General features: G+C 45.6%; 1 protein-coding gene across 4 annotated transcripts in view; it reads left to right on the top strand.

Annotated features, from left to right (window-relative positions):
- The window catches only part of RCOR1 (REST corepressor 1), a 141922-nt gene that overhangs the window by 99683 nt on the left and 24752 nt on the right, over positions 1 to 17487 (top strand). For all 4 annotated transcript variants that reach the window (XR_012903289.1, XM_075926531.1, XM_075926533.1 and 1 more), the window contains 3 exons: positions 4529 to 4581; positions 10719 to 10880; positions 15011 to 15129. Coding sequence is in view for 3 of the 4 variants with exons in the window: in XM_075926531.1 (XP_075782646.1) it covers positions 4529 to 4581; positions 10719 to 10880; positions 15011 to 15129 (334 nt within the window). In the remaining variant the exon portion in view is untranslated. The remainder of the gene's footprint in view (positions 1 to 4528; positions 4582 to 10718; positions 10881 to 15010; positions 15130 to 17487) is intronic.

Here is a 17487-nt window from a genome sequence, read left to right as displayed (position 1 = left end):
AAGATAGGGACTGTAGGTTTGTTCTTAAGTTGAATCTGTCTGTAAGTCGGAACTGGCGTCCAGATTCAGCCGCTGCTGAAACTGACCGCCAGTTCTGACTTGCATACAGATTCAACTTAAGAACCACAAGTCAGCTGCTGCTGAAACTGATCAGCCGCTGATTCCAGGAAGCCCGGGGCAGAGCAACTGTGCCTCGGGCTTCCTGTAGTCAGCGCTGGTCAGTTTCAGCAGCGGCTGACTTGGGGATGCCTGGGGCAGAGCAGCTGGGGTTCTGCTGGGTTGCTCCAGTAGCGCCGCTCCTCAGCACTACTGGACCAACCCAGCAGCACCCCAGCTGCTCTGCCCCAGGCGTCCTGATTCAGCCGCTGCTGAAACTGACCAACAGCGGCTGAATCAGGACGCCTGGGGCAGAGCAGTTGGGGTGCTGCCGGGTTGGTCCAGTAGTGCCCAGAGCGGCGCTGCGGGACGAACCGGCAGCGCCCCAGCTGCTCTGCCCCAGGGTCCACAACAAAAGCCTGGTCTGCTGGGGGGGGGGGGCGGGGGCACACTAGCTGCGTCCCCCCCCCCCCCCCCCCAGCAGACCAGGGACACGGGGAGCAAAGCCGCAGCGGCGGGGTGCCTCGCCTCTGAGGCTTTGCTCTGGTGCGGGACCCGTCGCGGTTGCGGCTTTGCTCACGGTGTCCCATGTCTGCTGGAGACGGTCCCCAGCAGACCAGGGGCACCGGGAGCAGCTTTTCTCGCCCCGGAGGTCGAGGTGGCGGACCACTGCCTGCGAACTCCGGGGCGAGAGAGCCCCGTTCGTAAGTGCGGATCCGACGTAAGTCGGGGACTGCCTGTATTCTCTTCTGTCCACCTAGTGCTGCCTATGCGGGAGCTTAGGTTGACGTGTCTGTGAGTGTCAGAGATGTGAGGTAGCTGTGTTGTTGAGCTAACTTTGTGGTACAGACCAGCCCTTACAGTGTGTCTACACTGCAATCAGAGGTCTGACTGCAGCATGTATAGACATACCTGAATTAGCTTTAGGGCTTGTCTTTTGTTGGGAGCTTACATTGTTACAGCTACAGCCACACCCATGGGAGATGTAGCTTAGGCCAACCTAACCCAAAGTGTAGGTACTAGACTGCTGGAAAAATTCTTGTCAACCTAACCATCGCCTCGCAGGACGGTGGAGTTCCTGTTTCAACAGGAGAGTCGGTGTAGGTAATATCCATACTACAGAGGCGCCATTGCAGCAGTCTGAGTGTAGACTATACCTGAACTAGCTTTGGTGCCCAAATTAGTCATTCTGTAGTAATCTCCAGTTGAGGTGTTTAGACGCAGTAGGCTGGATTCCTCTGTGCTGCAACAGCACTGTGGTTATGCTAGAAAGAGATGTAGGTAGCGCAGTGGTTCCATAAAGAGCCCATTAGAATATGGCTGCACTGTCTTTTTAGCACAACTCCTCCTTGGAAAACTTGGCTAATGTCAGTCAGCAGATTCTTGTGCACCCACGTCACCCTCATGTAAATCTGCCCTGAATGGGAAGTCATGCAGCAGGGGAGATAATCTCTCAGGTAGTTAGGGACAGTTCCACAGTGGTTTGTCTATTTTGAGATGGAGATTAGGGGACCTGGATTCTGTATTGAACAGGGAAACAGCATGGAGAGGAGAGCACTGGCAAGATGTGTTCAGGGAGATCTGTGTTGCTAAGCAGAGGAGCTGATCTTCTTTTGTACCAATTGAGGCTTTTTCGGAACGAGTGACTTAAATCCCAGAGACAAGTTGCAATCTGAGCTTGGAGGTCACAAATACCTGGATCACTGTGGCCAGGATCACGTCTTCCAGAATGGTGTGCAATATTGTGTCCAGGCCAAGATGGGAGAGTATTTTGTGTGGCATGTGTAAGTCTTACCTGTGGCAATTCAGGCATCCGGTAATATTGAGGAGTCAAGTCTAAAAGGATCCAATAAATGACTCAAGTCTATAAGCAATAGCATGGCCCTACTTAATGCAAAGGGCGATATCTACAAGATAGGAGCAAAGAATCTAGACTTACTCAACATCTCTGAACGCTCAGAATTTGAGGTCAAAAGCAAGAGTCAACTGATACTTAGACGAGAAATGGCAGGCAGAGCAAAGCGAGTGGCCTCATTCATGGCTTGCCATTTCCTTCTTTATTGACACAGTGGACTGCAACTCCTCCTGCACCCAATGTGTCCTTTCAGTATTTGAATGTTGCTCTTCTATTGGTTTTTGTCCCCTTTCTTCCCACCCTTCCCTTTGTCCTTCCTCCTCAGTGCGCACACACGCACTACATGCCTACTGTCCTTCAGAGCCATGGTGTGATGCCTAGTAGTTTATGGAGGAACTTAGCATGTGGGGAAACAGTGATGAAGTTCTAATAATATTGCTGTTGATATGGTCACCTCTCTTCCTGTCCTAGGTTGCAATTTATAGAAAAGACCTTAATGAATGGTTTAAAAAAATGTGGGTTTTCCTTGCTGTAGCAATATTAAAGTCTTCTCCCTCTCCATAACTTATTTAACATCTCTGAGGAGAAGAAATTAAAGATAAAAATGGCTAAATAGTATCTGGCACTTCAGATCTTTCCACACTCCAATAGCCAGTTAATGCAGCAATCCTTTACCCAAGTGATTGGCATTCCCAAAAGCTTAATACTGTCTCTAGAACTAGTTGAGCCTTAAGGCAAAATATTTAATGAATCGTGCATAAAATATCTAAACTGAGAAAAGTTAATGGTGCAAAGTCAAACACACAAGCTGGGAAACATCTTAATTAAGATTTCCTGTGCAACCTTAAGTCTGCCCACTTGTGCCCATGGATTGTGACATATTCTTTAAATGGGATGTGATCACATAATTTTGACAGCACTGCTGTGTCTTTCAGTGGACAGGATGGATGGTGGTGCATGGGGAAGGATGCAGCTGTACAGTATTTTTTTCCAGTTTGTGGCCGCTGCTTTATTTACTGCATTTCATCCAAGTTGTACTGAATATGGAATGGTTTCCTCTTGGGCTTTTCCACATCACTATAGTAGCTAGTTGCATCACAAACATTAATGAAATTATCTGTTCAGTGTCTCTGTGCTGAGAATTGTATTCTCCCAATTTTACATGGGAAGCTGAGATATGGCTATCTAGGTAAAAATTAAGGGGCTGCTAATGTTGGCTGTTGCTACACTTCAAAGGCAAAAGTGCCGGCTGGAGCCTGGGGTCAGCTAGGGATTCCCCCGCTGACCCTGGGCTCTGTGCAGCGTGGTCACTTGGGAACACTACCCCAGGCTTCACATGACACTGCCACTTTGAAGTGCACCCTCTTCTCTGCGGGCCCATCCCCCCACTTCCTCTATCTGATAGAGGCAGCGGGAAGGGGACAGGGGTTGGGACTAGTCCTTCACATCCCTACAATGAACCAACAAATAATTGATAATTGTGAAGTTTTTTTGAGTTAAGTAACTTGTCCAGAATATAAAAAGCCTGTGATGCAGCCGAAGAAAAGAATTCAGGCAAGGCAGTGCCTATCCTTTCTTTTAGCAGTCCCCTTGCCACTTTTACTAACCACCTATCAACTTCAGCTGCAAATCACAATAGTATAAACTACCTGCTTTGCCATCTGTTCTATTCATGAAGTGAAGCAAGAATCCTCTATGGTTATTACAATGAACAAATGGTGATTGTCCCTAAAGACAGTGTATTGTGGTGCATGAACACAAAAGGGCAGAATTAGGATGCATGAGTAATATCAGCAGTGAATTTGGCCCAATTTGATGTAAAGTAAGCAGTTGTCACCATGTTTTAAAAAGAAGTCTAGGTTTTGTCCCAGGTTATATGACATGTAGAACACCTAGCAGAAGATGTTTTGGTCCAAGATGAAAATTACTGAGATGTAAGAAATTGGAAAAATTGCAAAGGTGATTGCAGTGGATTACTTATTGTAAGATGTTAGTATTAAAAGGTACACAACAGCTCTTTATAGGAAAGTTCAAAAGATTCTATGAATTGTGCTATATAATACGAGATCCACGGTATTAGGAAGAATCACAAATTCATATGAACTAGATTGGTATGAGCTTTGTAAGACTACATGCAACAAGATATTTAGGTGCATGAATTCTACTTTAAAAAAAAAAAGACTGATGTATTTGCAACTCTGTAATGGTACTGTTCTGTTCCAAAAATACAGATATTTTACACCCAAGACTAAATTAAATATCTTTTTGCCTGGTTGAAACCCACAACTGAAGAATGCAGGCTTATGAACTGATTCTTGCAACTTAGCCTATTGGGAAACTATTGGAAGAGGATACCTTGTGGTTCTTTTTAGGGGTTTCATAACTAATTCTTCGACCTGAGTTCTTTATAGGGGGTGTGATGTCTGTTACTGAGCAATTGGAGAATAATATGGATAATTAATCATTAACCACCTCACTGTTTAGACTCAGAGCAACTGGATTTTATATCCTTTTGTAGACTGGAAAGAGACAAGGCCCATGTGTGAAATGTCTTCAGGACCTATTTTTATTTTTCAGTGGATGAATACATTGCCATTGCTAAAGAGAAACATGGATACAACATGGAACAGGTAACAAATTGATTATTTGTATTTCTGTATTTAAGTTGATCCTTTTTTTTTCAGGAGGTACTAGAACACGGTTTAAATCAAACTGCCACACTTTCCCTCCACTCATGCAACATAATACATTTCTTTTCTGAGGGCACACAATTCATTTTTTGACCGTCACTAAAATGCCCAAATACTGTGTTCAGTGTTGATGCAGAACTCCCATTGATTTCCCCTCCCCCTCTCCCATTGTTACATGGCCTTGTGTTGCAGTCTGATTTGTGTACATTGGTAAGATTCTGGTCTCGTTGCAGTCCTTAACAAAGCTGTCCTTTACTTGAATGAGGCCCAGATTTCATTCTGTCTTTTTCTGTCTCCTGCTTAAGACTCATCTCATCAAATACTTTGACAGTGGCGTAACTTCATGCACTGAGAAGCCCTTTTGAATTAAATGGGATGTCTTATGTGCATTGCATTCTGTGGCAGGGAGATGAGAAGGGTTCTCTTGGTTTACTGTACTCCAACCTTTTTACACCCAAGATCACTTTTTAAATCTCAGAACAGGAGGAGATCTACCACCCTGCCCCTTCTTTGAAGCCCTGCCCTCTCTATTCTCCTCCTGTCCATCACTTGCTATCCCTATCCCTTACTTACACACTCTGATAAACAGTTTATTTTTAAATTATGCGATATATAAAATTAAAATGTGTTTATAGTTATGAAATAAATGGTCTGTTTTTTATTTATGCTATTTAAATCTAAAATGAAGCATTTATAATTATTCGTTTTGTGGGGACAGAGTTCTGCGGCTGGGGGCCAGGGGAAAGGGAACAGGGTGCTGGGAGGGCAGAGGACAGGGTTCTGCAGCAGGGGACAGGGTGCCAGTGGGGACAGGGGACAGAGTTCTGTAGCTGGAGACAGGGGAGTGGGGTCTGGGGAGCGAGGAGTGCGGACAGGGGGCAGGGTGCCAGTGGCAACAGAGAGTCCCCTGCATCTGCCTCCTCCCAGGATTCTCCCTCCCCAGAGGGAAGCCAGCACATGCCTCCTCAGGGCCCGATTTCCCCCCCCCCCCGCACGGCGCAGGGAAACCCCGTGGGCACCTGCCCCTGGGGCCGAACACCCTCTTCTGCGGTGTGGCCAACCTCCTCCCACAGCACAGCCAACCTCTGTGGGTACCTGCCCCAGGGCCAAACCCCCCTCCTGCAGCGTGGCACAGCCCGGCCAACCTCCTCCCCTCCTGCAGCGTGGCCAAGCCCCAGGGTCAACCCTCTTCCCCTCCCCCCACAGCATAGCCAACCCCCCTCGCCCGGCCCGGCCAACCCTCTCCTCCCTTCCCTTCCCCTCCCTTCCCTTCCCCTCCCCTCCCACAGCGCGGCCACCCCCCGCGGGTGCCTGCCCCGGGGCCAGCCCCCCCTCCCGCAGCCCGGCCTGGCCAACCCCCTCCCATCCCGCAGTGCGGCCAAACCCCGGGGCCGATCCCCGCTCTCGCAGCAGAGGGAAACCCCTGCGCTCGACTCACCCCTCTGGCACCAGTGGCACAGGGAAGGCACCGGCAGCGCAGGGAAGCTGCCACGCTTCTCCTCCAGGGCTGATGCCTCCTCCCCCAGCACGCAACAGAACTGTAGGAAGTGAGCAGCCCGCGCACTTCTGGATCCCCCGGAAGTGATGCGGGCTTCAGACAGGACGTCCGCCCGCCGCGCGGGAAACCAGCACTACACTAGAGGTAGATAGTGGGGCTTCTCAGGGGTGGAGGGAAAATGGAGGGTGGGGGGTGCCCGAACGCCTCGCGATCGACCAGTCGATTGTGATCGACAGGTTGGTGACCATGGGTGTAGAGAATTAAGGTATTGTCTCTAATGGTGGACTTTTATGTCAGAATTAAAGAAACTGTTCTCCCGAAAGCAATGAGTTAAAGGTGAATGAAATGGTAGTCAGATGACCAAAACCTCATTTTTGTGTTGGCTATTGAAAGTGTAGGTGTTAAACATTCTTGAGAAGAAACCTCTTAGTTTCAGCTTCCTGCTGTCGTCTTAGGTAAGGTGTGAGAGACCATATGATACAAGTGCTCTGAGCTGTGCCCTGGTTTTACTGGAGCATCTGCTAAAGATCAGAACTGGCATTCATGATATTTCTAGGAGCAAAAATAACCCCCCTAAAGTAGTGGATAGCCACAAACGTAATTCTCCCTGCCCCCTTTTTTTAACTACATGGAATACCTTTAATGTTGAGAAGTGTATGGTTCCAATATGAAGTCATGAATAACTTTCTCAAAAAGCTAACCCCCACATGTTTGCAAACTTCTGTTTGATTTTTGATTGAGAGGTAAATGTTGCTGTAAAGTGAAAACTGATCAGACTTCATTTAAAGTTTTAAAAAAACCAACTTACAAACTGGTGCCAGGTCCGAAGCTCTAAACAAAAGTGTGTGTTTAGTTTTTAAATGTCGCAGGAGTTGTCTAAAGTTTGAAAACGTGTATTTGCCTTGAATAGGAAGGCTCTTTTTTGTGTGTGTGACTGCAATGCTGTGACAGGAAGGGTGCGTGGGATGGGATGGAACATCTGGTTACTGGGAGGGAGGAGGAGGAAGGAGCAAAGTGTGTGGTATGTTCCTGGGCTCTCTGAACTGAGGCATGGTAACTCACTAAGCTGTGTAACTATGAGCTTGAATGATCAGTACCACCTGGCACTTGCTAAGCTCAGTGTTCCGTCCCACTGTTCACTTGTCGTCATTTGATCCTATGATCAGCCAGGCTGGTGGCAATTGAGCATTTGCTGTCAGGTTTACAGTGATCTGTGAAATGAACGGATGGTCTCTGTCCAGTTGCCTCCCATTATCTTGCTAAATGAAATTGTCCTATCCCCAGCCATTTATTCCTCTTCCTGGCTTCCTCAGGTATATATATTGGGTTCAGGATAGACCTGGGAAGGATTCTTTCGGGGGCGGGGGGGTTACGTTGGTGTGAACAAAGCCCTGCTCAGGCATCTTAGGCCAGTGATCTCCAGCCTTTTTAAGTACAAGATCCACTTCTTGAATTTAAGTGCAATCATGGTCTATCTCAAACCCAAATGCCCTTGTCCTACCTCCTGCCCTGCCTCTTCTCCAAGGCCCAGTCCTGCTCACGTCATTCCTTCCTCCCCCCTCCCCCCCGTCCCCCCCATCCCCTAGGCTGGAACAGGGTGTTGGAGTGCAGGTTCTGGGAGAGAGTTTGAGTGCCGGAGGGACTCGGACAGAGATTGAGATTCCCTGTAGTATTGTGTCCCCACCTCTGTGGAGATGGGGTATGGAAGGGGGGACATCCTGACATCAGTGTCCCCTTCTCCCTCCCTTGCCCTTCACAGCAAGCCAGGAGTCTCTCAGGGAGCAACCCCAAAGCAGAGGGCAGAAAAAAGTGGAAGGAGGGGCAGCTGAAGTGCTGGCACTTGATAGCCTCGTAGCCAGACCAGTCAGGGTCACCTGTCAGAGGCTCCAGGATCTACCAGTAGATCCTGATCTAGACCTCTGGTCTAGACAATGATGACAAATATCAACAAAAGCTTTGGAAAGTATATTAAGCTTAATGCTTCAGGATTTAAGCCAATGTCTGATCTTTGGCCGTTAGGGGCAAATTATCCCATATCTGCCTACAATGGGGTTCTCAAGCATTTGGCAATGACCGTGATCAGAAACCGAATACTAGATGAGGGAGACTGATCCAGTAGGGAAATTCCTACTTCCTCATAATGAGGAGGCAATAGAGGGAGAAAACCTACCACTGTTCTTCCTTTGCATAGCTCACTGTGGGACTGCATAAACCCCGAAGACATTGGTGGTCCTAGAATTTGTAAACTAAGCACTGTTAGAAATAACCATCCAGGAAGGACAGTGTGTATTTCTGTGGAAATAGAGATGCTAGCCCAATGCTTTAGAAATAACCTTTTGAAATGAGACTTAGAAAAAGTTGCATAAACATGGATCTTCCCCTTTCAGATGGTGATTGCACATGAGATCCTTTGGGAGTGGAGTAGAGGGGGGAAGTGAGATTGGAAGGAACCATTCAAATCTAGACAACCAACTTTATACATTTTGCCTCTGGCTCTGAGCTTATTAGCCAGTGGTGGTGGCAAGCATTTGACTGTGTACACACACGTTCCAGGGAATCAGTCCTCTAGTCCTCAGGACACCAATCTTCCTTCTAATTTCTTTTTCCATCCACAGATAGAGTAAATTTTGTTGTGTGCACCAAGGGATGTGTGGGTGTGCACCACCAGTAGAAACCTATGCTAATCAGGTGGGCAGCACCTGAATCTCTCCTGGGTGGCCACTCAAGCACTCAGCTTACAGGGAACACCTCAGGACACTCTAGCAGATGACAGCCTAGAAGATCCCAAGTGTGGGATCATCAAAGGAGGCAATAACCTTGCAAAGCTTGCTCCTTCCCATGCACAGGGCAGCAGAGACAGATGTAGCAATTGCCTTGGGGATCCTGCCTTCCGTTGCACACAGAGACTCTGGAGCCAGCTTGTTGATGTAGCAGTAGCAAGCAAGTGGAGGTTTCTCTGGAATGGTGAATGGGACTGTTGCATTGAGCTCAGTTGTCTGCTGGGCTACATGTCCAGCTGGCTCTTTGTTCTGTATGCAACTTGTCTGGTCTAGCGCTCTCCTTCTCTCCCTTGCTTGTGGCTGGATTGTGTATCAACAGCTAAACAGATTCGTTGTGGGAGAGTTGTGTACGCACAAGTACAGCTCTTTTGTAGGAAGGATAGATGGGTGGAACTTTGAATAGGTAAATTTCTATGGGTGCTATTGCTAGCTATATAAAACCAGCTTATTTTTAAAATGTCTTGGTTCTAGACATTTTTGTTTGTTAAAAAACCCTAAATTTTCTATTAAATAAAACTTATTTTAAAATTCACATTTGTGTTCCAAGCCCTTTGTCTGAGGTTGGTGTTTGGGCTCTTCTCATCTTATAATAATATTTATCTCTTCTGTGCAATGTATTTCATTTGAGTAAGAGGAGGAGTCCCGATCTCTCTGTACCAACGTACAGCTCATATAACTTCCCATATTGGGGAGGTAACGGAAGTGAAACTGCGTCTGATATTTAAAAAAATGATAATGCTTGTCAAAGCACTCCTCTCCCAACTGTCTAGTCGTATTTTTTTAATTCACGTGACATCTTCAAAACGATTACATGTTAAGACTCTTCTGGTTCTGTATCACAATGAAGGGGGAGAAACCTAGATATTTAACATGGAGAGTCTAGTTTCATGAGGAAGAACTCTGGGGTGAGGCAAGCATTTAGTCAGATAGTTGCAGAATCTACTGGAGCGAGAACTTTATGCCCAGAAAGGAACTGGTTTTTGCATAGCAAAGTGGGATGGGGAAACCCCAGTTTCAAAGGTAGCACTGTCAATCTGAATGGACTGAGCGAAACTACTAGATGGGGGAATTATGGCAGCAGAACCAGAGTCAACTTTGCATGTGTCAAGCAGGTAATATTTTAGTCAGCAGATCTGGGATCGTTTTCACTTAACAGTGGTTATGAAACAATTTGCAAATTTTTATTTTAAATATTTCTGGCACCGTAGGGTCAGGCCCTTTTGAAATGACTCTGGGGAGGTTAATTGTACCAAAAGTAATACTCTGATTAGAGTGGAAGGTCATAATGCCCTTTAGCCATCCACTTCCTGGCAGAGGTAGACTTGAGTGAATGCCTTGTAGAGGCAACATTCATTAGTGCGAAGGGTGTTTAACGAAGGATGTTAGTGAGAAGTTTGTTTAACTTAACTGGCCTTTTAAACTGGGGGCTGGGGGTTCCAATGAAGGAGATGAAGTGCCTTTTGGCCCGCAAGACTGTTTTTAGATTTTTGACAATTTCCACTCCCAAAGGCCTACTCCTGCAGCAATCTCTAGCAGCCTTTCAGCAATATAACTTGCTTTCCCTTTTTGTTGCTTACACGACATGGACCGGATTCTCATGAGCCACAGCCCAGAGTGTTGATGGTTAGATTCCCAGTTCTTGTTATCGGTTGAGCTTTTGTAGCCTCAAACACATGTATCTGGTGTCCGAGTCATGGCCCCTTTGTAACTTTTGTGCTGCTCTATCACCTGTGCATGCTGTATCTGTATGCGACCGCCCCACATTATAACTAGATTTCTCATGTCCATATTTCTTTCAGGCCCTTGGAATGCTCTTTTGGCACAAACACAATATTGAAAAATCCTTGGCCGATCTGCCCAACTTTACTCCATTCCCAGATGAGTGGACAGTGGAAGATAAGGTGCTGTTCGAACAGGCCTTTAGTTTTCATGGGAAAACATTTCATAGAATTCAGCAGATGGTAAGTAGGACCATAATAATTAGACTTGGAAAAGACTGTTGGGTGACTTCATCCAGTACAAGAGTGTTGGCAATCATGTAACTTTCTGTTTTGAAGAGGTTTAGGTGTTGGGGAATAATTTGGCTCTTACCTTGTCAAACAGAGGAAAACGATACCGATTTGGTTGTAGGGGAGGGACTATTTTATTTCCGTGCATTCCTCTAGCAACAGACACTGCATGACGTGGATTCTAAGGAAATCTTCTAGAAATAGAATCTGACTCTGTTACCATCTTGAGGAAGTTCTAGCTGTGGAATTGACATATTGCTTTTGATTTGTTGCTAATGGAGCCCCCTCTTCATTTTATTGTGTTGCAATCCTATTTAAAGGTCTCAATCAGAGTTTAGGACCCCATTGTGCAATGAATGATACGCACACCTCATGAAAAAAATCCTTGTCCCAAAGTGCTTTACTTACGGTTGCCAGGCGTCTGGTTTTGAACCGGACAGTCCAGTATTTGAGCTTTCTGTTCGGGAAACAAATTGAGAAAGTATAAATGAGAAAATATAAACGTTCGGTATTTTCTAAATAAGATTTAATGTAGATTGTGATGTAATGTCAAGTGTGTCCGGTATTTTTGTTGAAACCATCTGGCAACCCTAGCTTTAATTTTTTTAAGCATTGTTTTTTTAGGAGTTTTATGCATTTTACATTGGCATTGGTATTTATGTATACATTCAGCATAATATGGAGCATCCGTGCTGCTGTAGGTGAGGAATTTATATTTAATACCATTTTTAATTACTCCGTCTTTCTGAAACTTTACCCTTTGGAGCTAACATTTTCTAGGCTTGGTATCTACCTAAAAGTGAAGTTTGTTTTGGAAGTTTTCAGTAAGAACAAAAAAACTCCACACCAACATCAGCCATTTTGGAAGGGATCAAAACAGCTTTTTCTGCTGGAATGGGAATTTGAAAACTATCCCTCATTTGAAAATCTCTTTGGCTGTTCCAGTGAATTTTTGATGGAACAATTGAGATCCTTTTGGAAACTAGTGTAGGCAGTATACTTTGCACAGGGCTTTTGGTCCATTCTTATTAATGGCTTTGTTTTATATACATAATTATAAACTTCTTTCCTCCCCCACCCAGAAAAACAACTCCCTTCTCCCAGGTTGGCTTATTGGGTCACCCTAGCAGGGCTATGTGGTGGTAACTTTGCTGAATAGTAAAAAATTATCTGACTGCTCCAGAGGGTAGGGAGGTCTTTATAAGCCTTGTTCCCCACCCCCAGGTCCTTGTGCATACTATCTAAGGTGCATGAACAGAATCCCTGTAGTGTCCAGCCAAATAGTTCCAGATTATAGGCTCTAGATAAATGCCTCTTGCCAATTTTTATGCAAAACTAGCCATGTTCTGAAGCCTTTTGGGTTTTTTCCCCATCTGTTTTCCCTTTTTTACTTTTAAATGTCCCTCGGAAATATCCTACATAAACCGATTGTAGAACATTAAAGGAGTCCACAGTTAAGCATTAAATTAGGAAATTCACAGTTCAAGTGGATGGCGGTAACTCTTGTGAACGTGCATGACCGAGCATTAATGCCAGACTTGCATACTGTTTCTCCAATAATGAATTACAGGGCACTTTTTGAGCAAGTAAAGGTCTATAAAATCATGACTGACGTGAAAAAAGTAAATAAAGAAGAGTTATTTACTCTATCCCATAACACAAGAACTAGGGCTCGCCAAATTAAATGCAATAAGTATCAGGTTTAAAACAAACAAAAGGAAGTACTTCTTCCCACAGTTCAGTCAACCTGTGGAACTCCTTGTCAGAGGATGTTGTAAAGTCCCGAACTGTAATAGGGTTTAAAAAAAAGAGCTAAATAAATGCATGGAGGATAGGTCCATCAGTAGCTGTTAGCCAGAATGTACAGGAATGGTGTTTGTAGTCCAGGGGTGGGCAATAATTTTTGAAGGGGGGGGCCCACTTGATGAATTTTGCAAGTGGAACCAGGCTGTCCCAAAGGGGTGGGGCCTCAGGCAGAAGGGGCAGGGACTCAGGTGGAATGAGGCTGTTCCCTCTAGGTATGGCCCACCCTCCTTCAGAACCTGAAGGAGGATCATTCTTCTCCTCCTCCTCCTCCTCCTCCTCCTCCTCCTTCAGACCCTGATTGGGTTGGGGATGGGACAGCGTGTCAAGTCTTTACCTCTCATCCCCACCCTGCCAGGGGCGCACAGTGCCTAGAAGGAACCGCTGGCCGTTTTGAATAGCTGGTGGTTCTTTCTAGGCTCTGTACGCCCCTGGCGATGTGAGGAAACTTTCAGTGATCCCCCATCTCTAGGTCTTGATTGGCCTGGGGACGGTGGAGTGGCAGGGCGGCTGCAGTCTGGATCAAAAGGCTTGGTGGGCTGAATCCAGCCCACAGACCCTTTCTTGCCCACCCCTCTGTTGGAAGCTGGCACTGGTTGACAGGGATGGATCACTTGATCTTTTCATTCCCTCTGAGACATCTGGTTTGGGCCACTATTGGAAGACAGGACCTTTGGTGTGCTAGATGGACCTTTGGTGTGACCCAGTGTGGCTGTTCTTTTGTTTTGCTATGCATGTGGCACACTGTGGTACTGAGTGTGTGCTGGGCAAACACACGGACAGTCATTTGCATGAAAAGGACACATCATTCTGAATCTGGGTCGTGGAACCTTTTTTGGGTCAAGGGCTTCTGACCCACAGAAAAATCAGTCAGGGGACACACAAGTGAGAAACAAAAAACCATCACTGTCGTGGCCCCTGACTGAGAAAGGAGAGAGACACTCCCCATGTTCCACTCGCATACCAGAGCCTAGGGGAGTCCAGGCTAGTAGATTTTGTGTGCAATGGAGGGGGGGACTGGAGTGCAAGCATGGGCTCCCCAATGCTGGGGGAGCCCTGAGCCTGGGGGGGGGGAGCTGGATCCAGGCAAGTTGGGGGCCGTATCTGGCCTCTGGGCCTTGGGTTCCCCATCCCTGTTCTAAATATTGGCTGTAGAACAGAATAAGTGCAAGTATGCTGACCTACCTATGCCAAATTAACTGCATTGCTAATACCCTCGTCCTTGAATTTGTACTGAGGAAGCTTGTGCTGGAAATAAACTGCATAGTACATGAGTGCTGACGGGTATTAAAATTACACGCTTTAAAGCAGAGGTGCGAAACTCATTCCAGGCAGGAGAGACAAATTAGTTACAATATGTAGGCCCAATCTACAGTTTTGGAACTATTTATTGTCCTCAATGCCACGGATAAGCACAAGTATCTAAGGCCAAAACTTTAAAATCTTGGTTCTTAAAACCACCTTCAGCTCCCCGATTTTTAATGGAACTTGGATCAGGCCTTTATCTAAAGTGATGTTGGTGGAGTGCAACAATAACTCTAGGGGTGACATGAGAGGCGAGAGTTATGCAAGTCTCTTCTAGGACAGCCTGTAGAACTCAAATGGGTCAGCTGCCTTAATAGAGTTTTATTTACCTGACTACTAGAAGGCAGATTTGTTGTGTAGACATACAGGACAATGAAATGAAAATATTACAGCTTGCTACACACTTATCGAAAGTTGAAGAAAAGAAGCAACATTGCATCCTTTTTAAACCCTCTATTGTTAACTGAATAGATTTTTAGCACATAGATTCTGTTTAACCACGTATCAAAGGCATGTTTTAAAAGTAGTCTGCAATTCAGAAATGCTACATTTACTGTGGGTCTGGGTTTGCAGTTTTAAGACTTTGTCTACCTGTGTTTCAGGAGCCCTTTTCTGGCCTGCATCTTGAGTGCTCTTGTATTGGAAGGGATCCCTGTTAGATGATAAAGTCCTGTGCTGGGTTTTTGTCCCATTGCTGGCTCAGGCACATAGGAAAATACACAGACTTTGTGCTGACTTCTAGGATCTATTCTGCAGCTTCATTCTGAAGAGCTTGCAGAATGGCCTCTCTGGAAGCTTATGACGGAAACCAAAGTAAAGGTGGCCAATTGCTACCCTGTGTTGCTGGCTATGACTTTCCTGCTGGCTGTTTGTAGTGGTGTACCAAAAACTGGCCCATACAATATGAAATCCAGGTACTGCTGTTCATGTAAGCCTGTGAAGACTTCTAAAAGGACTAACTTTTTTATTTTCAGCTTCCTGACAAATCGATAGCCAGTCTGGTGAAATTCTACTACTCATGGAAAAAGACAAGGACTAAAACCAGCGTGATGGACCGCCATGCTCGTAAACAAAAAAGGGAACGGGAAGAAAGGTATATTTGCAGTGAGAGAGACTGTCTTGCTACCCAGATCTTTTTATGAAGTTCCTGGAATTTCTGGTAGCCTGTAAAGAACTTGAATTAGGATTTTCCCAGACGCTTCCAGGTGTCTCTTTTTGTAACAGGAGTCTGTGTCCATGTAAACGTTCATGACCAAATTCCACCATCTGATTCACCTGCAACTCCAGCTTCCCTCTAACAGGAGGTTGCAGTGGTAACTCGAAGGCAGATTTTAGCCCTAAATGTCCCTTTCTGTAGAATGGGAGCATGCACTAAGTGGAAGGATGGCAATGTCTGACAGGCCCCACTCTTCATTTTAGCTAGACGTTTGTCCAGGCAGAATGATGCCACCATCAAAATACCGCTAGGATCAAACTCGCTACCCAGTGCAATGGTCAAGTAGACTGGTTTTGTGATGGGAAAGAAAGGGGAGAGCTCACAGCACCTGTGGTTGATGGAATTCTATACCCACCTCTCTATTCAATGTGCATGTGCTGTACTGTATAAGTGAGCTGGGGACCTATAGAGTGCCAAAGTCACTGAGCTTTAACAGAGTCTCTGTTCCCGGTACTTCAGCCTCCGGTCTGCAGCATGGCTGCCATGCACACCACACATGCACCCCTTGGGAAGATATGGCTGATTCATGTATTTAGCTACACAGACGCTTCCTGCAGATAGAGGTTCACTTTTCCTGGCTAACTCCATTCGAACCTAGGGCAGTTGGGGCCTTGGTGGACCATGGCTCCTCACACACGGAGAGGTGTGACAGTCTGTCTGCAAAGCTTCTCTGCATCCTCATCTTTACTCTCTCCATAGCAGTGGTGCTCGGCAATGCTTACACTGTTTCTTGTCCTTGTGAACAGTGCTTTTTCCACCTTGCTGTGACAGGATCAGTCCCACTCCCGAGTCCCAGATTCCTGGTCAGTCCACTATCCTACAGTTTAGGTCCTGTGGACCAGTCCCCACCTGCCCTTACCAGGGTTGGGCTTCAGTTCTGCTTAAAAGGGTGTGGGGCAGATGCCTCTTAGTTAGCCTAGGTTGGGCAACCAGTCTTCACCAGCTGCCAGCTGGAGTTCCAGACTACTGGGGGAAGGGCACTTGTTTCTAGGTGCTATAAACTCTATGGACGGTGTCTTCTGAATTCCGCAGCCTTGGACAGGATCAGAGATACTTAGAATATGTCTGCCCTATGGAAATTAAACCAGATTTGCTAGGTCAGCATTACTATGCTGGTGTAACCTGATAGTGTAGATGCAGCCTGAATAGCTGCATTGATGGAAGTATTCTCCATTGATTTAAATGTATCTACACCTGGGAATAACTTGGCAAAGATAGGATCAGTCAGGAATGTGACTTACTCCCATGACCAACATAGCTACATTGACTCAAATTTCAGGTGGAGACCAAGCCACGGTGTTTGCTTTCCAGAGTCAGCAAGCTAAAGAACACGACTGGTTTAACATGGCCGCTTGATTTTCAACTCAACTTGAGTAATTTGTAGGAAAAATTATGGGATTTATCTCTGAGCTTTGTGGGGGAGGAAAAAGAGTTGTGCTGCTATTTGAGTCTGAGGTTAGAGCGTGTGAATTCTGAAGTAGGGTTGTAGTCGACTATTTGCATTCTCTCCCGCCGCCTCTTATCTCTACTGTGCTGTTCTTTTATTTGCATGCATGGGACTCTATAAATGCTGTCTTCTGCATGCAGAAGTGACCGAATTTGCTGGTACAAACTAGCTTGAGAATCCGTTTTGTACAGGAAAGTACGCAGCTTAGAGGAAAAGGAAGGTTTCCACACACGATTATAAATGGAAGACTGCTAAAATGTGTCGATCAGCAATAATGAGCAGGTGCCTGTATTTTGTTCATACTCTTCATCTTGGTCTATATTTTTAAAATAATGAAACAAATAAAAACCAAATCCTAAAAGGTGAGTGTGTGACTGTGAGTGGAATTTTAACAGGCCATGAAGAATATAATGCTGACTTAATACTGACTTCTACAACTTGAATATCTTAATAGGTTATTGGATTTCAGAGTACTAGTGAAACCTGCATGTGTCCTTCTTAAAATAAAGCCCAAATAAGATTATCCTTGCATTCTGAGAACATCGTAACAGGGCAATTAATGCCAGCAATATGCATTACGCAAATTCTAAACCATACATGGAAGTATACCTTAATGTGACTGGTAGTCTAACACTAAATTAGAATTCCAGTAAAATTAAACGAGCTAGGTGTTCCAAGGCCACCATCAGTATGGCCCAATTTGATGCTGCTTATTCTTTTTTAGTAATGGATAGAATTTATTTTTCCCCACTCAGAGCGGAATTAAAAATGAGATTATGGAAGAACTA

The sequence above is a fragment of the Pelodiscus sinensis genome, chromosome 4 (assembly GCF_049634645.1).
Source record: "Pelodiscus sinensis isolate JC-2024 chromosome 4, ASM4963464v1, whole genome shotgun sequence".
Lineage (NCBI taxonomy): Eukaryota > Metazoa > Chordata > Testudines > Trionychidae > Pelodiscus > Pelodiscus sinensis.
Note: the sequence above shows the minus strand (reverse complement) of the source record. Positions and strands in the feature narration are given on the sequence as shown.